At 41.0% G+C, this 26949-nt stretch overlaps 1 protein-coding gene across 3 annotated transcripts in view; it reads right to left on the reverse strand.

Moving 5' to 3' along the window:
- The window catches only part of dennd4c (DENN/MADD domain containing 4C), a 35641-nt gene that overhangs the window by 4780 nt on the left and 3912 nt on the right, over nucleotides 1-26949 (reverse strand). The window contains exons 2-23 of one of the 3 annotated variants that reach the window (XM_062444288.1): nucleotides 15994-16304; nucleotides 12971-13223; nucleotides 12815-12884; nucleotides 11095-11264; nucleotides 9761-10002; nucleotides 9603-9669; nucleotides 9439-9497; nucleotides 8179-8323; nucleotides 6485-6660; nucleotides 6223-6323; nucleotides 4909-5133; nucleotides 4131-4276; nucleotides 3874-3912; nucleotides 3438-3568; nucleotides 3155-3287; nucleotides 2849-3055; nucleotides 2598-2726; nucleotides 2276-2423; nucleotides 2084-2164; nucleotides 1630-1743; nucleotides 1361-1492; nucleotides 118-1196 (exon numbers count right to left, since the gene is read on the reverse strand). In XM_062444288.1, coding sequence (XP_062300272.1) covers nucleotides 118-1196; nucleotides 1361-1492; nucleotides 1630-1743; nucleotides 2084-2164; nucleotides 2276-2423; nucleotides 2598-2726; nucleotides 2849-3055; nucleotides 3155-3287; nucleotides 3438-3568; nucleotides 3874-3912; nucleotides 4131-4276; nucleotides 4909-5133; nucleotides 6223-6323; nucleotides 6485-6660; nucleotides 8179-8323; nucleotides 9439-9497; nucleotides 9603-9669; nucleotides 9761-10002; nucleotides 11095-11264; nucleotides 12815-12884; nucleotides 12971-13223; nucleotides 15994-16292 — 4146 coding nt within the window. In that variant the 5' untranslated portion in view covers nucleotides 16293-16304. Of the gene's footprint in view, nucleotides 1-117; nucleotides 1197-1360; nucleotides 1493-1629; nucleotides 1744-2014; nucleotides 2165-2275; nucleotides 2424-2597; nucleotides 2727-2848; nucleotides 3056-3154; nucleotides 3288-3437; nucleotides 3569-3873; nucleotides 3913-4130; nucleotides 4277-4908; nucleotides 5134-6222; nucleotides 6324-6484; nucleotides 6661-8178; nucleotides 8324-9438; nucleotides 9498-9602; nucleotides 9670-9760; nucleotides 10003-11094; nucleotides 11265-12814; nucleotides 12885-12970; nucleotides 13224-15993; nucleotides 16305-26949 lie in introns of all 3 variants that reach the window. The other 2 variants (XM_062444286.1, XM_062444287.1) reach the window with 2 other exon arrangements.

A 26949-nucleotide genomic window follows, 5' to 3' on the forward strand; every position in this document is an offset into this window, starting at 1 on the left:
CAAAATGTCTTGTTATGTGAGGTATGTAGTTGTATTGGTCAGCGTCAGAGCAGAAGCTAAGACTAAAAGTGAAAAATATGTTTAAAATATGTGGAATGATCTTTTAGGGACACTTACCTCATCATCTGAGTAGGCGTATGCTGAAGCAACTGCCCCCCACACTTTGCTAGCGACATTTGCTGCCTGCTTCATGCTTGACTTAAGCACATCAATTTTAGGCCCAGACAACAGGGTGTCCATCTTGATGCCTGAAATGGTGTTAATGACGGAGCCCAGCGACCCTCCCTGGGAGGACTTGACCAGCGCCGTCAGTGAGGACGATCTAGGACCTGGGCTAGCCGATGTGCTGCCTGATGTCTTTGTCTTTACGGCAAACGTCTTGGAGCGAGTGACGGTGCTGGGGCTGCGTTTGGGTGTGTCTCCTGGGGAGCCAATTGGAGTTTTAACAGGAGGCACAGGGAGGCTGGACCGCCGCTCTATGGTCTGTTTGGGCTGTGGGGCGTCAATGGAGTCTCCCTGTGCCTGCTGGAGCTCCATGCTGGAGGACTTAGCACCCATGGGGTGTTTAAGACTCATGTACATTTCAATTTCCTCTGCCAGGTTGCGGGACACTACAGCAGGCACGGTGCGTGGAGGCTCCTGGCTGTTAACTGAGGCAGACTCTTCAGTCTCTGAAACCAGGATAGAGAGCGGATCGGCACCCGCCTCCACATCCGCCCTCTCGAGGGTCACTCCCCGCACTCCAGACTCATCATCCTGTGTTTCAGTCATCTTCCTCTCTCGTTTCTCTATTTTCACCTCATTCTCCTTCGCCTCTTTATCAAGTCCCTTTCCTTCTTCTGGTACTTCCTCTGACAGCTTCCCCAGTGTCAAGCCCTGATCGTCTTCTGGTTCTTCTTCCAGGTCTTTAAAAAGTGCTTTGGGCACAATGTTAGATGTTGGACTTTGACCTGCAGAGAGCGCTGCAGTCAGAATACGGGCATCAGCGCCCATCTGGCTGGCCATGTGGTCCACGCCTTTCTCCAAAAGCATTCCAGCTCGGGTTTCAGCGCTGAAGCTACAGCTGCGTTCAGCAAAGGCTTTCTGCCGCTGCTGTTGAGGCTTGTTAGCTACATCCACAGAAGCCACTGAAGCATTATCATCAGGTAGAGACACATCTTCATTGTTGCTCTGCCTCCTGAACAGCTTTCCTGCACCTGCAGAATATGTACAGACACAGTTAGAATAGCCAAGTTTAATTTGATTTGATTTTAATAATTAAACTAATATTTGATTAGCTTAATTTGAATGGGAAATAAAAACCCAAGCCACTGGGAAAAATCATAAAAGTGACAAAATTGTTGTAACTCTTCCGCCTCACCTGTTTCCCTGCCAGCATCAAAGCTCCCTGTGGACAGCTTCACAATACTAGGAACAGGCGAGGGCACATCAACAGGACTTGGGGGCTCTGCTACAGCTACCGCACTGTCCACTGAGCTGGAAATGTCACCTCCTGGTTAAAAAACAAAAAGCACATGATCAACACAAACAATCTGATTTGCGGTAAGCTTATAACTCTAAAATTCAGGACTGGATGAAATGTCATCACTTGCTATATGTTGCACATTAGATAGAAGTTAATTTTCTTACCATTACGTTGTGCTTTGACAGTGTTTGTGTTGTCAGTGGAAAGGACGTGTGAAGGCTCTGCCAGCTCCTGATGTAACTCATCCTTGGAGCCGTAGCCTTGATCATACTGTCTGCCTGTGGAGCACAGAAACAGACATTCACATCAACAAATGATCTCACTTTAAAAAAAGATGTGATTTAAAGAAAATTCAGCATTTTGCAACATGGGTCTTTTTTAAATTTGGTCTAATTCTGCTTCTAATGATGTTAACATTATACTCACTTACTTCAATACTAAGATATGGTGATCTCTAGATTCTCCAGATCTCAACAGTGGCCCAAAAACATACAAAAAAATGTGATTTCTGACTCTGGTTTTAGAGCTTTAGACCTTGTGAGTCAGTACCTGTACTACAGTGGTTGTCTGTTGAGTCTCCCATGTTGTGGCTGTGGGCAAATAGGTTATGTTCCTCACCGTTGACTTCATTTGAGCTGTCTGCACTTCCATGACTCAAACGGTCAGCGTCAGTGACTGATGACCCACCTATTGATGCAGCTTAAACCAAAAGAAAGAACACAGTGAGAAACCAGGAAACAGAAAGAGAGAAAAACAAACATGAGTAGTACCATGTCTGGTCTGTAATTTATTATCTGCCATGATTTCCACCTGTGGTAGAATTTGCTGGTTCCTTTTTGGAAGATGTACGGTCTAGAGCTTGCTTGAACTGGCCCACTCCACGCAGCACATTACGAAGCTTGGTCCACATAAATTGGCCGCTGCGGTTTCGGCTGGGCCAGGGGCTTTCTAAGACCGCCTGCAGAGGGAACAGATTGAACCATGTCAGCCTTCAAATGGTTGTTGTGGCTTAAAATTGTATACTAATAGTGAAATATTTAGGAAAATGCTTGTGCAAGTGGTGTTATGAGCTTTCGGTATCTCTTTACAAGCTAGAGATGTTTCAAAATAAAAGTGTTTGGCGGTATGTGACCTTGTTGTAGTAGCCATATGTGATGGCATTGGGATGAACTCCAGCTTTCTTCATCTCAACCAGGACTCGCACAGCCATGACAGGAAGACCCCAAACACCACAGAGCTGCATCACCACTCTGTAACACACCTGAGAACCAGAGAGAAGAAAAAAAGACAGTAATTATGAATTACTCTTGGATTTGACCATTCATAGTTCATTAAAAAGTACCATAAAGTCTGTGAAAATGATGATAAATAATGTGACTGTACCTCATCCAGCACCTCCACCTCAGTGGTCCTCATCTTTAAGAGGACGTTGTATGCCTGATGCATGGCTCTGCTTTTAGACTTGGCCAGTCTTACACCTGCTGGCAGGCAGATGAACCACAGGCTGTAGCAGTGACTGAACAGACAACGGGACCACAGCTGAGGGTTGGAGTAGAAACGCTTCGCCATTTTGTATGCTAGCTTGATTTCCTGTCAGATAGAGCAAAGAAATTTGAGGCAGTTTTACAGTAGACGAAAACAGTGATAAGAGTGATGAGTAAGATAACATGGGACCGTGTATTTACGCACCTGCTTTGTCCTCTTAGCCAGTAGTGCAGGGCTGCTGGACAGACTGGCCCCTGCTGCTCTGGTGCTAATTGCTGGCCGTAACTCCCTGGGACGGTCAAATAGCTCCATCTGCAGCCTGGGGAAACTTTTATAGCTGTAGGATGAGACATAGGTTGTGAGAAAAGCATCCAAATGCCCAAAATTCAAAAACCAACTAAAGGATAGTTGCAGCAGCATGGTCACACACATTAAGACAAAATAACGTAACAGCAATTACATTTTTTATTTTTGTCTTCAGACTTACGTGTATCTGGCAGAGGGTTCAGATCCGCTTTCAACTGGAGGTTCAGGAGGCATGACAAAGACGGTGTGCTCACTCTTCTGGGACTCGTCCAGCTCCAACAGTCTCGTATCCTCAGATGATTCTCCTTCAACCTGCAGTGACGATCAAATCCAGAAAATGAAAACGATGTACATTAAGCACACTCCTGCATGCATGTATTGTGTAGGCCATTTCCTAGCTGATGGCAAAAAAGTAAACAACAAGCACATTACAATCTATTATACTTCTCCAATTAGGCAGTAAATTATTTGATTAGGATTTAATTATAGAGGAAAGGCAGGAATGTTAATGCACCTTGGTGAATAAAATTACAAAAAGGGAGAAAAGGTTAATTTGTTTACATTCAAATATAGTGGCAAGCATTAAAAAGAAATCTAATTACAGTGTACGCGATTACCTTTGTGCCCTTGTCGGTGATTTTATCAGAGGGAAAAAGCTGCAAGAAGAGGGAAGAGAGCAAAGGGAAGAGAATGAATCAGAGGAAAATTTTGCTTCCTTAGTCTCCCAGTGGATGAATGTTATTTTGCCAATAAAACAATGTGAAACAAAGACTCAGTCATGGAAGAAAACCCCCGGTGAAAGAAAAGAACAACAAAACACAACAAAAACAGCATGCAACGTATAAGAAGGGACTGATGCTGGGCCTGTAATCACCTTCTCGACGCAGTCGTCAAAAAAGGCCAAACCCGTGTCCTTGTCACTGACAAAGGTGCACTCCTCGATGAAGCGGATGAAGATCTGGGTCTTGGTGAGCTGGGAGTAGAACTTCTGGTGGGCACGGTCTCTGCTTTTTAGAAACCCTGCAGGAAGGCAAGAAGTAGTTGTGGTGTCACAAAAAAGCAAACACTTCAAACTGTCATTGTTGATTTTGGCACGAACTAATAAACAGGATTTGGTCTTGTGAATTCACTTTAAGGAGAGCTATATATAGAAATATAGTTGGTTTTGAGTGTTTTCCTTTAGACTCTTTTGTATTTTTTTAAATTCCTGAATGACCCTGTCTGAAAAGTAATGGACAGAGGTGTTAAAATATGCAAAATATAGAGCCCTTTCCTTCACTCTATATCTTAAATTGATGTGTAGGAATGAATGTAAGTTAGAATATAACCAATTTCCCAGCAGAAAGCATTAGTGTATTCTTATTATAGCAGATGTCGGTAGGTGATTGATTTTACAAACACTTAGGTTGAGTGATAGCAGGTCCTTAAAACAGACATGCCAATAAAATTAAGCATTAGCTGAACCAAGGCTATGAATTATGAATAGGTTACAAAGCCATAGCATTAGGTTGCCCATAAACAAAACCATTACCTACATGTCGATTCTTATGTTTTAACACATCCTCTGCTTTGCTTTTGTTACCATGAAAAAGCTTAATTTTCTCCAGGTTTACACACATCTGAAAAGCGAGCAGTGTATCATCTTTGTTTACCTTGCAGGTCATAAAGAGAGTCTGCTGCCGTGGCCTTCTCAGATGGTGCCTCGGTGATGGGTTTGAGGTAGGAGCGGTAGCCCTTCAGGATGGATGCCATGAAGCGAAGGAACGCTTCCTGGATTTCCATCTCCAGGGCCGTCTTCTTCTTGTGCCATGTGAAGTCTGCCTCGATGGGGGTCATGTCCACTGCTGACTCTTCTTGTGTGGTTTGACGCACTGAAACTAGAACACAAAAAACAACAACAATTTGAGCCATTTAAATACATTTGGATGCGTATGTTTTAATCTTATAACTATGGAATTCCTATTTTATCCATGTAACATTTCCTTTTCCTCATCATTATAATCCTTTAAGAAGACAACAGACATAATGCATCTGAAGATAAAGATAATGTTAATATGATAGAAGCATGTCCAGCAAGTTTGATCAAGAAAGACAACATATGAAGGAAAAACGTAGGAGGACTGGAGTTCAGGAGCATAGCATTAAAACTGTATAAACCTGCCAAGTGGGTCAAGCAGTAGAGTTTTCTTTGAGTTTATAAAAGAGATTATCAGTAGGATTATGGGTAGGATTTAATCTCTGGTCCACACTCAGGAGCAAGAAAGTGGCACCTAATACACTGGTTGCCAACTGTTGTTAGAAACCAAAAAGAAGATGAAGTAGTTCTGGTTGGATCACACAGAGAGCCCGAGGCTAGCTGGGAGGCTAGCAGAGATTTTTTCTGCAGCATGGCTGGAGGGAACCATAGGCGGCTAAACTCTGCTAGACTCCCGGCTAGACCCGGCTCTCCGTGTGCATCCAACCAGAACACTGACCCCCCCCCCCCCCCCCAGGTTTGTTATTCAGGTTAAAAATGGGAAGAAGAGTCTGTCAGCTAGCTGATTGAACTGGTGCCTGCGGTGGAAGAATATCGACAGAAATGTTTAAATCGGGCCAAAGCTTTTATCAGTCGATACTGATAATATACTAATATTATTATGCATCCCTACATCCCTAATTTTTCTTTAACATTCATACCAATAAACACAGAGTAAAATAAGTTTTTCTTTTATTTCAACAACTGAGTAGCGTATAAATGCTTCTTTACCACCTGAATGAGAAGCTTAAGGAAAAGTATTAAGGATTACATTTATATTATTTTTAGACTGTAATAAACATTTGGTTCTATAGTCATTAACCCCATAGTACAACATAGTACATATGAAATGGTTGCACTCATTCTATTGTAGTAAGATGTTTGTGTTATTTTGTTAATTTCCTGTTAAAAGTGTGGTTTTGCTACAGAGGATGCAACATGTTATTTGTACCTGTGGCCAGCTGGTGGTGCAAGTTGCTTAGTGAGTTAATGAGGCTCTTGCAGGGTTTCTTTGGGAGGTTCTTCCAGTTGCTGTGTCTCTTCTCATCAGACCTGTTACACACAATACCACAGAGTTATTAAACTGGAAGTAACAGGAGGGCTGCCAAAGGAAATCTGCTATGTGCTCTTGGTTTAACAAATGTGTTTCAACATCAAATGAGAGCTGTAAAATCAGGTAGTGTCATGGTTTTAGTAAACAAAGCAGAGCATACAGGTAGATAGTGTTGGTGTCCAGATCCACACAGACAACATCTGGTGGGGGGTCGTAAAGGTCGAAGTAGCGGGAGTCCACACCAACTATAAACGGACATGGGGCATTGAGGACGCCTGCTAGAGAGAGCGGGCACAGGGGGATGTATGGACACTGCCACTGGAAGGGGAAGATCATCTGAGGGGACACCAGAGAGAGACAGAAGTAGAATTACTACACAGAGATAAAAGGGCTTCACATTTAACTGTTTGGAGACATTTTTAAAGAAACAATATATGAAACATCAAACATGTTTTTAAAAAGATCCTTTGCTTCAGAATGCTCTTATTGACAGTTTATGTGACAGCTGTGACAGTTTGGGGCATTTGGGGTTTCAGCAGCAGTATTTTTGAGTAAAGCATAATGTAATAACGGATATGGTAAAAGTGCATGTTCACAAAGACATTGGCTTTGAGATATAAGTAGATGTAGATATAATAGTGGATAGGTAGACATAATGACATAATTACAGGTTAATAATTATAATTACCGACAAAGTATTAATGAGTTTTATCTACATGCAATTTGAATCTTATCGAGTCAAAAGGTTTAAAAGGTAATCTTTGAAGAAATATTTGAAGATATATAAGAAATCTGGATGACATCAGGCAGGTGGAACTGATCAAATGCTGAAAAATGCTGATCAAATGCTGAACATCTAAAACCATGACCGTCAGAAGCTTGTTCCCTTTTCCTGATGCTTGTTCTGCACTGTTTTTTCTTCATGGTTTTCAATCTGACTATGATGTCAGTGCTTTCAGTTATTGTCAAAAAAAGAGAGAGAACTAAATGAAATCAATAGATAATTAGATAATTATATTTCTCAGATTTTTCTCTGGAATGCTTTTAAGGCTTGTGGAAAATATGTGTTAAAAGGAGTAAATAAATATCTACTCACATTTTCTGTGATTTGCTGTGCCTTTCAGAATATGCAGGGCAGATGGGGTCATGCTGTACTTGATTCTTTTAATGTCATTAATGGGGCTTGGCAGAGTGGAATATTATCTCCACTCTAATATAACTTGTAAGTGGATGACTTTTCTGGGCAGTTTAATGATTATAAAACAGACAGTACACTCATAATTAATGCTGTTATTTATATATACAGATGATTTGGTTCCATTTTCCTGGCTAATCCCACTGAGAAGGATGCAATGTTATTTATACATGAAAGGGGTTAGAAATGTAGTATTTACATGAGTGTTGCTTGAGTAGAAAAGCTTATAAAAAATGCAGTTGGGCCATGATTGCTATTTCAGGGCAAAGCGTCTGTAAATAAATTTCTCATGTGGTCAGTAAAGTGAAGGTCTGACTGTTCACGGCTTACTTTAAACCCCTAAACACTGCTCATCTGTAGAGTAGTTATAAAAAAGATGCTATTGTGGTTGCCAAGATTGTATAATACCCGTCATATGTTCCTCATCTTAAATGTAATCATATGTCAGGAACTAATGGGGAAATGTTTGTTTAAATGTATACACAGGCTAAAAATGTATTTCATGTAATAGCTGAATCTAATCTTGGTTTAAAATACAGTAAATAAAATCCAGCTGAAAATTTAAGCAGATTAAACAGCAGCAGATGTTGCCAGAAGTCTGACGAGTAATACTTTTGAATATTTTAAGTTTGACACTTGTTTCAGTGGAGGTTACTCACAGCCACCACAGCCTCGGCCACTCCAGTGAGCACAGCGGGCCTCAGCGAGTGCAACAGGATCTTGCTCTCCAGCAGTACAAAGTGCAGCACCGTGGCGCAGTTCTCTGAGCCCAGATTCATCAGCAGAGTGCTGTAGTCCGCCCCACTGACAGGGAGGAAGAGCAGAGAAATGAGGAATGAGTCGATGAGCGCAGGCACAGAATGGAAAACAAAACAGAAAGCTGATTCAGAGAGAGGACACCCTAAGGGATGAAGGGAATAGAGATGAAATGAAGGTTTATAACTGAGGCTGTAACGAGAATCAAACATGTCATGTTATGTATGAGAGAAACAAGGCAATTAGACAAAAATGCAGGCAAATATAATTCAAAACCTATCCAAACATGGCAGATAATGATCCCAAAATAACAAAGAGAAGTGTGTGCATGCCATTTTGAACTTTTCACAAGGACTCATTTATTATTTTGTAATTTTAATATCACCATCAGGATCTCACTGAAATATGTAAAATAACAGTATGGGTGTGACACTATTAATATAATGCAGCAACTGTGCAATTAATGCTACCACTATGAAGCTTATAATGGGTGTTGTTGTGCCAATCTTTGTTGAGACTCAGTGTGGCAATATTCAATTATAAGTGTCATTTGGTCAGAGTTGAGTCTACTTGATCCTCTGTTTTTTATTTGCTAATGCCTGTGTTTGCCTATGTTGCCATGTAGTTTAATTGGTATGACTATTATGAATGCCTTTGTAATTGTAACTCAAAATTAATTTGATGTTTTTAGCTTTAACAAAAGCTTGACTATCATTATTTTTATGTGTTTTCATCAGGCAGCCTTCAGAGGCACAAAGAGGTCAGATACAGTAGGCGCTGTGTGAACTGCTCAGATCAGGTGGAAACACTGAAAAATGATGCAATGTGGCATCAGACAAAGTCTCAAATATCATGATGCCTAAGGCCGTTTTCAAAGTGAGCATTTGACCCGTTTGAAAAACAAACGTGAAAGTGATTTGTGTGAGTGAGCCAGGAAAATGAAACTGATCCCTACTGTAATTTTGTTTCTGGAACAACACAATGGCTTTTCTTTTCTTTCTTAGCTGTAAGGCTAATGGATTAAGTAAAGAATAGGATCCCAAGGACAGCATCACTTGACTGTTACAGTATGAATGATTTCCAATCCATATTTGTTTTTTTAACAAATCAACTGCCTGTTTTGTTGTTGAGAAACATTTGCTTATGATTAAGCTCCACTGTACCTGAGGGGTAAAGGTGTACACACAGGCTGGGAGAGGATCAACGTGTCATGTGCTGAGAGCTGGAAGAAAAGTGTATTCACATTATTAACAGGAAAACGATACTCATGTAAGAGTATATTTTTGAATGTAAATTATAAATAATGACAAGATGTAAAATATCTCACCTGGACCAAGATTCTAGGCCTTTGAGGAGAAGGAAATGACACACTGTGCATGAAGTGCGAGATGTGCCTGTTGAGAGACATATTTAAACATAGCTTGTGAGTTTAGAGATCTGCGTGGCCCTTTGAATGAATGTGCCTAACAAATGTGGTGGTCTTACTTTTCAATAGGCAGTGGGTGCGGGCCTGAGACGGACAGCTTGTAGAGGAACATTAAGAACTTGCGGAAGGACTCAAAGAAGGGCCAGCGGGAGAGGAGGCAGATGCATTTATTGGTGTTTACAGGCCGGTTTGGGATCATCTTTTTCTCCACTGTGGTGAGCAGGCCGAGCTGGATCTTCTGCTTCTCACTCAAAAGATCCACTTGGTATGGTTCATAGAACTGGATGGCTGATCCATACACCTGGAAACAGACATTGCATGAACATATGTGAATCAGACTTAACCACTGATGAAACCAAGTACAACAGTACAAAAACTCCATGTGGTGGTTGTCAATAAATATGACTAAAAACTCGTAAGTGGTAATACTAGGAGAATGGTGCTAAATTGGCATATATGCATGAAGAGTTTGCTTCTAGGGGTCAGATGCATAACACTCTGTGTAGAATCATGACTAAAACTAAAGCCAGAAACACGCATATACATTCCTTTCATCAGATTTATAAAGCAGTGAGTGCACATAGTTCTGTTTTATAAATCTCAGTCCCTGAGGAAGTAGACACATGTGCACGAGCCTCAATTCCACCCCCACAATTGCTCATAAATGGATGAAGACACGCCCTGAACCAGCCGTTTTCATATCAGTTCACCACCTGCTCCACCAGTCTGTTCACCTGTCATAGAAACAAACAGGGAAAGAAGAAGTGCCGTTGCACCGATTGTGTAGCACTGGCGAGGTTCTGCAACAGCAGAACAGCTGTCATTACACGCAAAGATTACACACGGCTGTGTGGCTCTTTATACCATCCATATCATTTATTCATCACATGGACTGTAAACCATCGTCAGCAGTGACATCTCAGAAATGTAAGCAATGATAAGTATGTAGCGCCCGTATCTAAACAGACTTACAAGGTGTGACACAACTAGGGATACAATAACTCCTGTGACTCTGTGTAAAGTAAAAGAACGATCACATTAATTACACAAAAGTTATTCATCAAAGTCACATCTATAGACGTGCTTTTGATTGGTATTTTATAAATCTTTGTGTAAATACTAAAATCCCTGCAGCGGATACCGTATCTCACCTTATATTTCATCTTCATCTCATCACATCGCCAACATGTGTACGTCTGCTCTAAAGAATGCTCGAGGTGTGCACAGTCTCACTGCATATTCTGCGTTTATGAATACCAGTTTATGTGCAGGATATTGCGTATGCATGGTTTTTGTATGTATGCATCATTTATGTTAACTTCCACATCACAAAAAAGACACCTCGTTTTATTTTTCATCAAAGACAGTTTTGCTTTTGGTTGTTCTGTCTCACCTTTTCACCAGAAGAGATGGTTAAGACGAACGTGGAGAAGACAGGCAGAGGGTCACGTGTGTTTGGTGCCCAACATTCGATCTTGGCGCCCATGGGCAGACAAAACAGAGGCACAGACTCTGACAATGGAAAAGACTCATAGTCCTCCTCTGGGTAACGAAAGATGAGACCTGGAGGACAAGATTAAGCACGAATGATGAGTATAAACCAATGTGTTCAAAAGTAAAACAACATTTGGGATAATCTATTAATGCAAAACAAAGTATTTTTTTTTAAAAATGTCACTATTTCATTTGCTAGTTTCCAGACCTGACTACACTTAAAGTGGCAAGTGGGAAAGAAAAGGATCAAAAAAAAAATCAATCAATATTTCTTTTGTCAGATCTCATTTTCTCTTTCACAGGAATCAGACTGTTATACTCTGGTTTCATTCGTAGTAAATAACTACACTCAGTGTGACATCAAACCTGTTGTGTGGCGAGATGCTGTTTACCAAGACACATTTTTATGTGAATGCAAGCATACACAAACAAGCCCATAGCCTCACAAATAATGGGCGTGGCAGGAAGGGGCCGTTGTCTGAGATGAATAAACAGCTGCCTCACAGGAAAAAGGCCGGCCACAAGATAAAGCCAACATGTGTGTCTGCATGGGCGTGTGTGCACACACACACTCATAGGAAAACTGATTAAAATGTGTGTTGCACAATGAATCGTTCCAAAGGCCAAGCTATTAAGGAAGCCTTCAGTCAGCGAAAATGTCACACAACAGCGAGGGCTTTAATATGAAGCAACTATCTACGGCACGATCACAGATACGCAATAAATGTCCCGCTCGCTTAACAGTTTTTAGACAAAAATGAAACTGAGGCCGATTGCGACAGCACATAAAGCTGCAGCATTTCTATTCAGATCAACTGATATCAGCATTTCACATCAGGTAAAAGGGCTTTGTGGTCATGGTAATAATCTGGATTTATTATTTAGCTAAACATTTTAAAATCACAATTATTCATCATGCATGGAGTCATGTTTCCACCAGAAAAAGAAAAGAAATGGTAGGAATGACAGACATACATTTGTGTAAAATCGTATTATGGTGAGTCAACCTGATGCTCAAATCAGTAAAAACAATTCTACAGACTTACTATCTTATAATATGATATCTTGGTTTGGTTGTCACACATTTTGACTTAACTCATTGAAGACTTTCTCTACCTGGTGGCCTTTAACAACTCCTGTTTACAATATCTTAATTGGGCCCTAAAAACTGATGATTACTCCAATGTCTCTATGTGCACTAACAGTAGCGACAACAGCAGACCTCTACCAATGACATTTGTGTTAATTGTTTATAGAAATACTTAACAATTTAGTTTCAGAATAAAACTTCAAACACTAGGTTATTCTGAATAAAATGTCAAACATTGACCAATGTAATGTCATGTTGTCAATATTCTTTTCAGTTACCCTGGCACTAGACAGGCTAATTGTAGGAGGTGAGCCATCAAATATGATTGATCTCAAAGGCAACAGCGATAAAAAGCTGTTAAATGAAGTATTTATGGTGCCATTAAGTAAGGTGAGCCACAAAATGAAAATGGGTGAAGCAACACTAATAAAAAAAGAGGCACAGTACAGCTGAAGAATATTATGAATAAGATATAAAAATCTACATGGAAATCAGCAAGGCATCTGAACAATATCTGAATTTTACTCACCAGCTTTGTAACTGATAGAATTGGACGCAGATACTGACTTCTTATAACACAGAAACACGCTTGAGCCCCACTGCAACATTCAAAAAAGATTACATATTACACTTTTGTTCTCATAAGTCAACGTGTTGAGAAAAAAAAAACAGAAGTCTGACTTACCATGCCACAGTTGAGGTTCTTGTCCACCTTGCAAAAGGTATGTGGTGGCGTCTCGCCTTTGTTGGTGACGATGACACAGATGTCCGTCACTGCCAGGGAATTCTGAGGCTGGACGGGTGGCGCGCGGCGGAAGGTGATGAAGATGCGCTGCGAGGTGGCAGAGCTGTTGTTGACATTGGCGCAGCGGCCGTACGGCGTGGCCTGGATGACCTCGCAGCCCTGGATCAAACGCTCCTTACCCTCGTACAGCACACTGATAAACACAGCCAACACAAAGCTGCACTGTTAGCTTGGCATTTGACATTTTGAAGCTTCGTGAAGAATATAAATGAGATTATTAACAGATGAGTACATGAGGAGAAATAAAGATTTACGATTGTGGCTGTACAGATACCTTTAGGGCTAAATTCAGGGTGTTCAAAATGGTGTAGAAATTAAGATGGCAGAGCAGTGTAAAGAGTTGGGAGTGCAATGACTCATGCCCACACATACAACAGAGCACTCTTAGACACTTAATTAATTGGCTCACAGAGAGTGCTGTCCTGGAATCAGTTTTTGCTGTCAGGCATGGTTTTCATTTCTTAAACAAGCTCCGCTGCCAGAAGACAAATAACTTACATACTAACAATGCAACAGTTTACACTGCAACAACATGAGGACATGAATAAAAAAAATATATGAGCAGGAATTTCTGTCTGGAACAGAAAAACAAACAAAAACTTTCCCAGATGGTGACAGTGTCACCTAAAACCTCCTTAGGGAATTAGTTAAACAATATCTGCAGTCTGAGTTTTATGTAGGAGCACGTTCCAGTTCACACAGGTCTGAGCTGTAAACCGAAAGGCTTCCAAAGAATCCTCTAACAGAATTAGCGAGACGGCTCTGTGTCACACACACACACACACGCACGCACGCACGCACGCACGCACGCACGCACGCACGCACGCACGCACGCACGCACGCACGCACACGCACAAGTCTTCAATGGGCGATGTGATTCAGGCATATTTACCAAATGACTCACTCAGATCCCCGACAGTAAAAGGAAACTCACATATCAAGATTCTCACATTCAACTTCAAATAAACACTACTTTTTATAGTCCTTATCACTCGCACTGTGGAACGTCACACAGCTAAAAGTTGCAGTTGGGGAAGCAATCAGGGCCCCACTGTGTTGGACTTTTTTGCATGACTGCAGGGCTTTTATGGCAGCATGCTCCATATCCTCCCTTTCCATCTGGACAATGCCATGTGGGAGGCCAAAATCTTTGAAGGCTGCCCTCTTTACACTAAGACAGAAACCCCCAAAACACATATTTTAATCTTGTGCAGGGTACCAGCATCCCATTGCAGATATATAATAGCCCCCCGAAACATTCCATTTATTCTGAACGGAGCGCCGGACAAACCTAAAGAGGCCAGGAGGACAGTTGCCAGCAAATTCTCATTTAGGCGACAAAAACAGAGTCCTAATGGGCACAGTGAGTCGTGACGGCGTGGAGCCCTGGGCTAGGAATGCTGGCCTCACTGACAGCAGAGGTGGCAGAAGGAAGAATGGAATGAATGATTTACAGGTTGCTAGTTTGTAATTTGTTCTTTCAGTAGAAAAAAGATGACGACTGGCAGGTGGAACAGAGATCAGCTGATGAGAGGTAAACACAAAGTTGCAACACGGCCATAAATGTTTACTGACCTTTTGTGTTGGTGTTCAACCAATCACAACTGTTAGGAAGTTAAAAAATGTATCTATTTATAGTATCTTTATTAAAACAAAGGCACTCTATCATATCACATACTAATAATAGACCACACAGTCATGAATTTACATGTTAAGTCTTTGTATTTCAACCAGTGAAAAACAAACTACTGTGTAAAATAGCCTGACAGTGGTTGTGAATCTCTGAATCCAGCCCATATGTCAGTTAACATGCTAAGCAGCAGGATTGCGCAACCTCTCAAAGGAAACATGACTTGACATACGATCTTCTGTTTACGCTCAGCGCTCTGAGGGCTGCAGCTTTTCATGTGGGTTTTTATGTCCTCCCACAGTGCAAAACTACATTAATAACACATGAAGCGAACCCAATTCAAATGAAATACAGCCTGATGTGTTGCCATCTACAGACTGCAACTTCATTAAGTCAAACGTTTGACTATGTTCCCTCCCTTAAGGATCCCCATTCCCTTTGCAGACTCCTGTAACCTGAAACTCCAGTTTGTAAGCAGGTTAGGATGCAGACAAAGACTAAAGGTGTGAAGAGGACTGGAATACCTCAGGCAGTTCCATCAGCGCTCTTACTAAAACATCACTGGATGTCAGATTTGTGTTCAATCAGGAGTACAAAAAGTGGAATGTAGGACAGACTTTTAGGCACCTCTTGTGGTTATGTAAGTTAAGTGGTAGCTTTTACGCTTAGTTGACTACATGAAGGGAATCATGATGGAGTTCCCTGTTGATATTCAATTTGTAAGATAATAGAGGGAAGCAGGAAATTTGTATCGATGGAAAGGAGCCAAGAGGTGTGGCTGCGAGGGAGAAGTTTGTGATGGAAGTAATTAACATGCACTTCTTTCTATCTCTTTAACTATATCTATCACTGCTGCCTTTTTTTGTATTTTTCCTCAAAGCTTCTTCCTTTATCCAACCTATTTCCATCCAAATAACACACAGAGCCTCTGAATATAACTAAAAAGGAGCAGCTGAAGACAAGATCCAGGAGTTAGCTGGCTAAAGTAAAGCTAAATCCAGTTTTAGCTAACTAGCAGTGGCTAAAGTTAGCTAAACAACCTGTTCCTGAACCAATGGCATTGTTACAGAGACAAAATTATACATTGGTGGTATTTAAATACAAGGGGGAACCAAAAATTGCAGGGAGCCATCTACAGTGTGTGAGTAAGGCGTATTTATTGGATTTACTACAAGGTAGAGTGGACCTAAAGCTTGGTGAAACTAAAATTGGGGTTGAAAGGAAGACGAAATTACAAATTACAAAACACTGACGACAATAAATTACAACTCACCCAATGTCAATGAGAGGAGCCTTCCCTCGAGCTCTTCTGTAACACAGAAAGAGCTCGGGGCTCTTCAGACTGCCATGATTAAGGTTGGCTGGCTGGCCGCTGTAGGTGCTGTCGATGCAGGTGAAGCCCTCAGGCACTGTTTCCCCAGCCGACCTGTTAATGACGGCAAGGTCAGTGATGGGCGCTTTGGGCCCGCTGGACTTGGTCTCTGACAGGTCCTGCTCCAATGGCGTGGACTTGTCTGTCAGCCCGGCCACCACAAAGTAGTCAGTCACACGGTGACCCTTGTCCTCAATCATGGCTGGACGTACCTGGGAAACAAGGATAATAGAGATATGAGATTAAATTAGAATGACATTTACATAACAAAAGGTAAAGCAGATAATAAACCTTTCCATACCATGTTTGTAGGAAATGTTGAAGTATTCTCTGCTTAAAGTTTTGGCAAAGCACGGTCTATTACTGAACACTCACGACAGTATTTAAGCTATAGCCTAAAAGCACACTGCTTTTAGTGAAAGCAAAGGTCTCCTACCCTGCTTGGGACAGTGGGATGGACTACACACATGCAAGCATACACAGAATGCTAAATAATACTGTGGCAAAGGCAATAAAAAGGATCCTTTAAGACCGCTGCACCACAGCAAAGTAAAGAAACTGGGGAAACACGACAGGTAATGAAGGAACTGAAACTGTTGACATTCACAAACACTCTTGTCACTGTAGATCACAGCGCTGCTCCGAATATGCCGACACAGAGTTAAAGCTCTGGTGGACACACAGAGCCAAGGGAGAGCCGCTGAGCCCACAGGAATGCTCAGAAATGTCACCGAGAGCATAAATCAAGCAGACACCAAAGTCTATAAAACACTTGAAATATGAGCTCAAATTTGCCTTACAAAAAAAAAAAAAAATTGAAACTCAATTTCATAGTTGGTGCTGTTAAAATCATTTTCTATTGAATGATTTGATGTTTGAGCCATGTAACCACATTTTAGAGCTCATTAGCGGTTTGTGACTCAGATATCTGTTAACAATGCAGCCACACACACTGTTTTGTTTCTCTATGTCCTTTTTTCCACCTCTCACTGAGAATTGCTCAAATGTATTGAGAAATCACTAATGGCAGGAGAAGAAGTTAAGTTAAGGGATGGCGGAAATAAAGGAAAACAATTAAAAAAGAATGCATGAGGATGTAAACTTAAACTGAATATTTCCTTTACTCATTCTATCAAAATGGGCTTTTGGAGAAAATGTTTCTAATGAGCTTTTACAAGAACTTATAGGACATTTTAACAACGGTATATTGGAAAGCTACTGTTGATCACTGATGGTGCAGAGAAATCCTGTTCCTGTGCCAAGGCAAAGTTATGTCTTAATTGACACAGAGCAAACAGTTTGTCTAACAAAAGAGGAACTTTTAAGCAAACACGTCCACGTCCCCTTCAAAGAGCTGTTGGGACCTACACAGGAAGTTCAATTTTTCCAGTGGTGAGTCAGCTGTGGCAGGAGGGGGGAAAAAAAGAAAAAAAAAGAAAAAAAAGAGCAGCCTCTTTGAACCGTCACAGCGCGGGCAGACGGCTCTGGACTTCATGACGCACATTAATATTGTTCATTGTAGTTTTTATTTAGATCTACTGAATTTGACGGATAAATGACTAAAGTTTAAAAAATGATGTCATGGTGAGGACACAGTGAAGGCACATTGAAAGGTGACAGGGATGAAATACAGTTCGTGTTAAAAACTGTAAACAAGACAAATCTGCAAAGTGACATCTCAAAAAATAAAAATGACTGCCGTTATGCAACAATGCAAAACTCTTCCACTCTCTCTATTTTCTTTATTTTTAAAAACAACTCCAGCACAGCCACATGGTTTCAACCGTTGTTCTGCCAAGAGAGGGAAAATCTAGAAGAATACATGTGAAGTTTTGAAGTTGTTCAGTAGGTTCTGGCAGCGTATCCGTGTGCAGGAGTGCGTGGCGGTGTCTACTGGCTGCAACAACAGAGCGAGACATCCGCTGGCTTGTGCTGTGGAAGGCCGACTGACCTGCCTGGGAGGGAAATTATTTAGCCGCAGCAAGACAGCAAAAACAGTCGGGACAGCCGACTCACTTTCCATGCATTTCTAGACTTTGAGCGTGCTTTTTAAATTTCCATTAGCTACATATCATGCAGGTCGCAACAATGGCATGATGTGTGTGAAGTAATTAAATTAATGTTTCATTCTTTCTGAGCACCTTGCGGACCCTTATCGGATTGAGCGTTAAATGAGGCACCGCTTTTTGGTCATAGACTTGGCATTGTGCCTATGTGAACATGCCAAATTTGATTTGTTTTGAAGTGTACAGCCAGCCTTAAAGCCCAGGTAGTTGGATATTTGCCCAGAATACAGCCCATGTCTTCATTACTCTTGAAAACAATGTCAGGAAAAAACTCAAATCAAAGTGCGTAGAGTGGAACGGAATCAACAAAGCCCCGAGCAGCAAAAACTCTACGACTTTATGTCTTATCCAAACAAAGAATAAATGACTTTCTGTAAACAAAAACAGCAATAAAAATACATCAGTGTAAATGGATTAGCAGGTCACGCATACATGTCTTTTACAAGGGGCAGCTGTTGCAGTGTGGCAGTTTGGAAAAGCTCAGCTAATTATTACATGTAAGAAAGTAAGTGGAAAAACATAAAGGATATGCATCATTCTCTCTTTCCCCTGACCCTGATGGGTCTGCGGTGAGCTTTGTTAGGGAACTGAGTGAAGGCTGTACTTATATACTTATATTGCATGTCCTAATTGCGGCCATCCCTACAAATTCACTTCAAAATAGAATATTTGCCTATTATGAAGAATGTCACTGTAACTTTTTTTATTTGTTACTGTAAACAAAGCTTTTATGAGCCCAGATGGTTCCAGATGTGGCTTTTTTTGCAACACAATGAGGAATGCTGTGCGGTTGATTCTGACTACATCCATCTCTTGTTTTATGAGGATGCACAACAAGCAATCCAGAGGCTCAGTGTGTTAAGACTTTTGCTTTGAAGAGATTTACTGCACTGTATCCATGGTTACGTCTCACCGGTCATAACACCATTTGAGAGCAAAATGATGTTTTCAGACTCTATTTGCTTTATTACGAACCACACTGTTAAAATGTGTTCTCACCAAAGGCTGCCCAGTAAATACACTGTGGCGGTTTAAAACTGACTGGATAGTTTCTCTATGTATGGGTGAATTAATGTCTGTTTATAGCTGAAACAAAACTCTGTTACTCCCCATAAAACTAAACACACCTGTTGGACATACTATTTCACCACAGTATGAATCAGACACACCCTCAATGAAAGCGGTGAATGATTTACTGCATACATTTTAACAGGCCAACTCTGTGAACTCATGAATTCATCTCAAAAGCTTATGAACATTTAAATGAAAATAAGATCTGTGCAGTTGTATTACATCAATGAAAGAGGGTTTGGTTTTCTTTGTTGGTTTTTTAAGTAAATACACCAGATTTCTAAATTTGGGGCTGACCCCTGTGTGTAGTCTTTTACAACAAACCTAATGACTCATGATATCTGGGTCTAGTTGTTCAAACATGACATGGGGATGAATCAGGTAGTGCACAACAAACGGGCAAACATCTGCATTATACCAGGAACTGACAAACGTTACAGTCATACAAATGTTGACCCAGTAGCCTATAAGTTAATCATTTAATGTCAATTTTAAAAAACAAAACAAAAAAACAACTAGAAGGAACTGAAAAAATTAAACTTAACAAAGGCTACGACAAGAAAAAGAATGTATTGCATTGGATAGGGCAACTATTATAGGACTATTTGATAACTATTAGTTGATTCAGTGACCGACAGAAAATTAAAATAAAATCTGCAACTGATTGATAATTGATTAGGCCTAATGCAGCTTTATCATGTAGGAAAGATAAGATTGGGTCTTGGGTGTAAGCAGGTTAGATTATCCTGTATGCAGCAGCAGTAGCAGGTCAACGGTCAGTGCCAAAGGATTCTTTGTTGGTGCAGAGCCTCACCTTCTCACGCAGAAGAAAGAAAAAGAAGGCACTTCATTGGTATGCTGTTAATTTAACACCTCTCCTTTGCAATAATCTTCTCAGCTGAGTAGCGAAGACTATTTTAGCTTTTGTTGAAAACATTAGCCTCGACAATTCATCTTCTCTAAAATGGTAATGGCTGGTATGAAAAACATCAAGGCCATGAGTCAAACAGCTGCCCGACAGCATGGGCACAGATCACCACAAAGTGTCACAGCAGGGAACAAAGCCATGTTAATAGGAAAAAAAAATCCTATTCGGGGGTAACCAGTTGATCTGTTGGGTCCTGACAGAGCTTCAAACACTGCTCTACGAATGCTCACCAACCCAACACATCAACGTACTTTACAATGAACATCAAGCACTGTACAAGCATGTGTACCCCTTTACCGTGACGCTTCTATTATCTTGAACACGAACACAAACACAACCACACACACAGAGATACCTACTTTCATGCCATAACCCCAACCCACAGAACAACATCAACGCCCTGTTTTTGCAGAAAGAAGCAGAACTTAAATATGGATTTTACTTACTTCCTTTCTCTCAATGTGGGGAGGACTGTGCTGCATCAGCTGAAGGGTATAGTGAATTTATCAGTTTATTGTGTCCATATGACTTCTGTAGTCTGTTTTAAATATCTAGGAATAATGTGATGTATTAATGTCAGGGTATTTCCAACACCAAAATAAATTTCATCTCATATAATTTCCTGTTCTTACTCAAAGACAGGGATGACAGTAGCAATGTGATTATTTGTTGTGAATAGGTTAGCATCACTGGTTAGATTAGTCTGTGATATGTCATGATATGTCATGCTATATCAATTCAGTTTAATAGAAGCACTGCAACAACAAATGCAGCTATTTGAAACTGACACTGAACATGACATAAAAGAGAAAAAGCTGTTTTTTTGGTGATATCTTTGTACCAGAGTTTCCGTAAGGCTGCGTGGCAAGATATTCAAATGTAAACTTCCAAACTGCCACCACTGCAACTTAAATGAGTAACTGTGTTTCCATGCAAGGCCAAACAGCTACTCACATGAGGTGTGTGTGCACGCCACTGTGGACACACACTGCGGTTGGAGCCATTTGCGACTGTCCCCTCAGCCACACACACACACACACAACCACCACGACCATACAAATATCTCTTTGTGACAGCCCATGATAGACAAACACTGACGCCGCCATGGCAACGGAGCCCCAACAATGCCGGGCTGCGCGACCCTGAGCCGCGAGTAGTGTTACTCTGGCGGAGGAAAATGATCTCCAAGTCTTTCAAGGGCACATTTAGTATAGCTGACACGTACTCTGCAGTCGGAGAGGACATTAAAATAAAAGTCCACTCGCTCAGTTTTAGTCGTACAGTGTATAAAAAGGCAGAAATGGCTTGGTTTATTGTCGGCTTTTAAGTCTGTCAGGCAAATAAAACATGGTAGTGGCCATAAACCCTGATGGTGTTGACAGTGGATTAGACTAAAAGCCTGAAAACTATTGTTAATAGAAGTGAACATAACATTAAGGATTTTCAGCCTGTCATGTTCTCCACTTGTAACAACATGCAGGGTGGAAAACTTTCTAACCTTTGGGCAAAAAAAAGGAGAGGCTTCCTGGGTCAAACGGTGAAATAAGTGCTAACTCAAGAGTCAAACTGGCGGACAGACTGCTCCATTAAATTTCCACTGTATTAAGTCTTGTGTTGTAATTTGAGCCCCTGCCTCTAAAAAGGTTGAGCTGTGCCCCTCCCTGCCCCCCATGCGAAAACCTGTTCCTCTGTTACTCCCGAACCCTGACGATCAGGTGTCACAGTCTTTGTCCCGGTTGCACTCGCGGAGTCGGGTCACAATGAAGCATGACAGAAAAATACCGTGACCCTTTTACTGAACACATACATATACTCTGACCAGTTATTGTGAAAGTGGTTTCTAGCTTACTCATCTCTATAAATTATTTTAGCTGAGACTTGAAAGAGTCCACTTTCAGTTTGAGTGTATAAAGCACAAAGTCGGTTTGCATTGATAATGCAGCACTAGAATAAGCTCAAACTGGAGTTGTCCACAATAATGATATACACAGAGATATGCTATTAATTTTGACATGCATTTATACTGTGGTATGTATCTCTTTAATGATGACTGATTTTTATGTCACTGTGATGGTTTATTGATCTTTAAAAAGGTTTAACTTGCTGGATAGACTTTTCCATTTGGTTAATTCACCCATTAAGCTTCCCAATCATGATATAAAGTATAATCGATATTGCAATATAAAATTACAATATAAACAACATAAACATACAATGATTAGTTGATTAATTGATTGGTCAACGGACTGAAATTAATCTGTATTTTTTAAGAAAAAATGTCCACATTCTCTGATTTCGGCTGCTCAAATATGAATATTTTTAGGTTTATTTGGTCTGTAATAGTAAACTGAATATCTCTGTTTATGGATTAAACAAGACATTTGAAGATGTCACTTTGAGCTTTGGAAAACAGTGACATTTTACACCATTTTCAAACAATTTATAGACCAAACAGATTATCAATGGTGAAATAACCGCTGCCGCACCCATATTACATGTACTGTGAAAAAAGAGTGACACAAGTTGCTTCAGAGCCAAAACTCAGTTGAACTCTGTCACACTAACTCATTCCAGTGTTAAAGAAATCTCCAATATCATTTGTGGCCAAATGTCCTTAAATCTGCTGAGACATACTTATTTCAAATTGTGTAAAACCTATCACTTACCACCAAATAAATGGCATTTCTGAGTAGTCCAACATATTTTTTAAGTGACAAATGTATAGCATGCCTACTGTGCCAGAATCCTAACAGAGTGATAACGGAGCTAATTTTTTGTCAAAAGGCCAGATAAATTTGGCAGCGTCAATGGCAACTGAGATATCATCTGTCATTAGGCAGTTTTAGCAGGTAATAGATACACAAACACTCCTTGGTAATATCATCTGATCTTTCCAGGTGCTCTGTGGTTGTTCATTGAGGCATACAGGAGAGGGAGAATGACTCAAATTTTTGAAGGTAAGACAATTTTGGAGGGTGGAATACAAGATGTCATGAATCACAGCTTCCAGTACAATAGCCTATTCTTTTTTAAAGCAGAGAATATCAGTGCAGAGGAATATATTTACTTCAGAGAAGCATGTGGCATTAAAGAGTAACATGGGCACCACTTATACAAGGGGGGGGGGGGGGGGGGGGTATGTTGCATTTAAGGTGCTTGTGAGCTATAAACAGTGTATTGTAAAAAAAAAAAAAAAAAAAAAAACCTGAAAGAAACAAATGGATAAAAATTCAATCTGTGATCACTCATGGATCATTCCTCCAAGCCTCAGATTTTCCTGCACTGGAAATTCTGGCTCCTCGGCAGTAGCACTGGTCTTCACTTGCTTGCAAATGTGTCAAAGGTTGGCTATGCAGCCAAACAACCCCTGAGGGCAGAGGAAAGCTCTCTGGCTGCCATAAATAAAACCGGGGAGGTCCCGCTCTTCAAATGTCTACCAACCTGTTGTTTGTTCGGTTTTAGCACTTGTCTGGTGTTAATGTCATTCTCCTGCCTCGCCTCTTGTTCTACAAGGTGCCAAATTCAATTTAAGCAAAGTTAAAATGGGATTAAAAAAAATAGGATGAAGAGAAAGCAACACACATGAAAACAGAGATTTCTCTATTTAAGTATACACCGTGGAAACCCCTTACTCCATCCCCCCATGGTCTGCCCCACAATGATCTCATCTCTTTCACACAAAAGAGCCTGGAGGCTTGCTCGCCAGAGGTGAAAGAGCCTGCCTGCATGTGTGTGTGTGTGTGTGTGTGTGTGTAATGCTGGACAACAGACAGTGCTGTGTCTGTCTCAGTTATTCCAGCGGGAGCCACAGCTTGACTAAAACAGCAGCTGAGCATGACACTCACAATTGTCGTGTACTGTACAAAAATCGATGCCGTGAGCCGGAATGTGTGTGGATGCAGAGATTATACTGAACAGGGAGCGAGGCTGACGATTGATAGTAATGAGTAGGGTGAGTTGATGCTTCACACCAACACACGTGTGCATGTATATGTGAGCTTCTGTGCAAAGAAATAAAGTGCCACTTATTCAGCTTAATGCAACAGGGCTGCTGAAATACACTGAAATTATGCAGCTCAGCTACGAACACGACGAATCACAAAAAAAATGGTGGCAGCTGAAATAGGTAAAGGTGATTATTTTTCAGCTGTAATAGCCTCTGACACGTTGGCCTTTCAGCTCCGGTGGCAGCTGCTGACCAATGTCTGGCTCAAGTGGAACTCGCTTCTCTTGGCTTTGGGAGGATGTGAAGAGCAAAGTGGCCCTCCCTGCCACCTGTCATCACAGTGTGCTGCTGCTGCTGCTGCTGCCGGTGGAGGCCAGGCTGAGTGCAAGGTGCCAATGAGGTGACGAAGCCTCCATTTTACAAGGCGGGAACCACAGAAACACACAATCTGGGGCTCTTCCTGAGGTGAAACATTCATGTTTGGGTGGGGCAGAGACGAGGTAAAAATTGAAGCTTGTTGAGTTGCTGTTTGATTGAGATGGTACAAGCTACAGCTTCTCAGTTTATGATACAGAAAATTTTAAAAAAGAAAAGAAAAAAAGAAGTGACTTTGGTGTGTGGTATTGTGGCAAAAAATATATATGCACAATTACACTTGACAGGGGCAGGAAATATCAGAGTGTGTGAGAGAGGTGGAGTATTCACAGTCTATCTGCTTTTCAGCTCCAGATAAGCCTGTGTAAGAGCCAGGCATTATCATATCCATAAGCTAACAACATCTCCCTTGCTCTGCACGGCCTGAACAAAGCCAAAGGCCAACGGTGAACTCTGTTCCTCACTTGTGTTTGTTTTATCCTGGCAGCTGTTTTTTTTTCTTTTATATACAGAGGCAATATGTAAGATACAATTTTATTTAGGGACTGACTAATAGCCGTCAACGCGCTTCTCAGAATAAGTATCAGGCTGCCAAATCACGTAGATAACAGACAGTCCAGATCATGTTTGTTGTTTTTGCTACAGGATATTTTTTTTTGTTCCCTGGTTTGTTTCGTTTGATTTTCTTAAGCTGTATTTGAGCATAATGATTTTGACATCTCCCTTAAAATCACTCAGCTACATCACTTAATTTAACAAAGTTGAAAGGGCTGCTTCAGTTACTCACAGGCTGAAAATGTTGGCTCAATCAAGCTTTAGTGCAGCTAAAGCAAATTAACCAGCAGCCATCATTCATTTATCATTTAAAATAAGAAACTGCTAACATCATGAAGACATACTGAGCAGCTTTGACATTTGCAATGAAACACTGTCACATTATAAAGACATAAAGGAATTTTCTATAGGAGTAATACATTACAGCTGGGACAAATTGTCTTTAGCCAATTCATTTATATGTTTTCTGAAAAATAATGACATTTGTATAGTTTAATCTACAGTAGAATGACATTAACCAAGCTAAAAATGATTGCTTGGTAAAAATGCCCAAATAAGTTATTCAAACAGACAAATGTGTGTTTTTCTCACATTTGAGAAGTCGCCACCAGCAGGTCTGAGATGTATTTTAATACAAATTCAAACTGTCCTTGATCAACTGACGGACCAACCGTTTCAGCGATGTGACAGATGTGCACTAAAGCCTATTACAGAGGGCTCATCCCATCTGTCTGCTCCTCTTTGTATTCTACTTCTGTAAATCGTTGTCAATCCAACGGCACCGACCGCTCGTCTAATGTTTTGTCGAGATAACATCAAAAGGTGACTCGACACAACCGGCAGAAGGGTACCTGTAGCTTTGAGTCTGTAGTCCCACTCTCTAAAGAGATCTGAGCGTGTGATTCAAGAGACAGGTGTGTTTTTCAAGAGAAAGTGACACATTTAAGTGTTTGCTGAACTGTGTCAAAGCCAACTGTTGCCCGCACAGCCAGCAGCAGCAGGTAGGCCGAGCTTTACACCAACATGACAAGAAGGTCAGATAAGGACAGTGATGAAGACTTGAAGTCTGGTAAAATGATTTAAACTTTCTACGGTTGTAAACAACTTGGGTAAGTTGGACGACTAGAGGAGTCTCAGAGTGGTTGAGTCTAGGCTCAGTAGAAACGTCACAAGACTGCCTCCTTCCTGGAGCGTGACAGCCCGGCGGACAGAGAGCATTCTTTCCACTCTGAAGCGAAGGGAGAGAGGGCAAACTCATTGCCCTTACTAACTAGCTGGGCCTATACCAACTCTGACCCAGTACTGCTAAAAGAACAGCACTCAAATCAGTGTTTGCTCTAGGTTCACTCACGGCTTTATTGAAGAGGTGGGGGGTGAGTAGAGGAGAGAAACTAACGCAAATGTTTCCCCAAGGTTGACTGTAGCGGGAAGGGTGGAGGTAGGAGGGGGGCCTCCAAGTCAATGGTAGGGGAAACACTGAAAATACTACAGTCACATCACACCAAAGTACAAGGGTCAGAAGGAAGGAAATAGGTTACCTGAGAGGGTTTTTGGCTGAATTACAAGATCATTGTTGTTTCTCTTGGCTGGAAATGACTATGTGCTGTTAATATGTTAATATGTCTGAACATACAACCTCACAGGTAGCACTTTATGTTCTAGGGGGAAATAAAAGCAGTTCAGACAGTGCTTCATTGTCCTGATTAATTACATCAAGTAACCATTACTATTACCATCCATAATAATAGTAGTAGCAAATATGAGCTGTCAATGATGATCACTTGTTCGGTCATTATAAATTCAGAAAAAGGTAAAATAAAAAAATAAAAAATAAAAAGTTGATCACTGTTTCCCAAAGCCAAAGCTGCAACCTAAAATGTATTTTTTTGTCTCAGCAAACAGGCCACAACCCAAAA

This window comes from Scomber scombrus, chromosome 23, assembly GCF_963691925.1.
Source record: "Scomber scombrus chromosome 23, fScoSco1.1, whole genome shotgun sequence".
Lineage (NCBI taxonomy): Eukaryota > Metazoa > Chordata > Actinopteri > Scombriformes > Scombridae > Scomber > Scomber scombrus.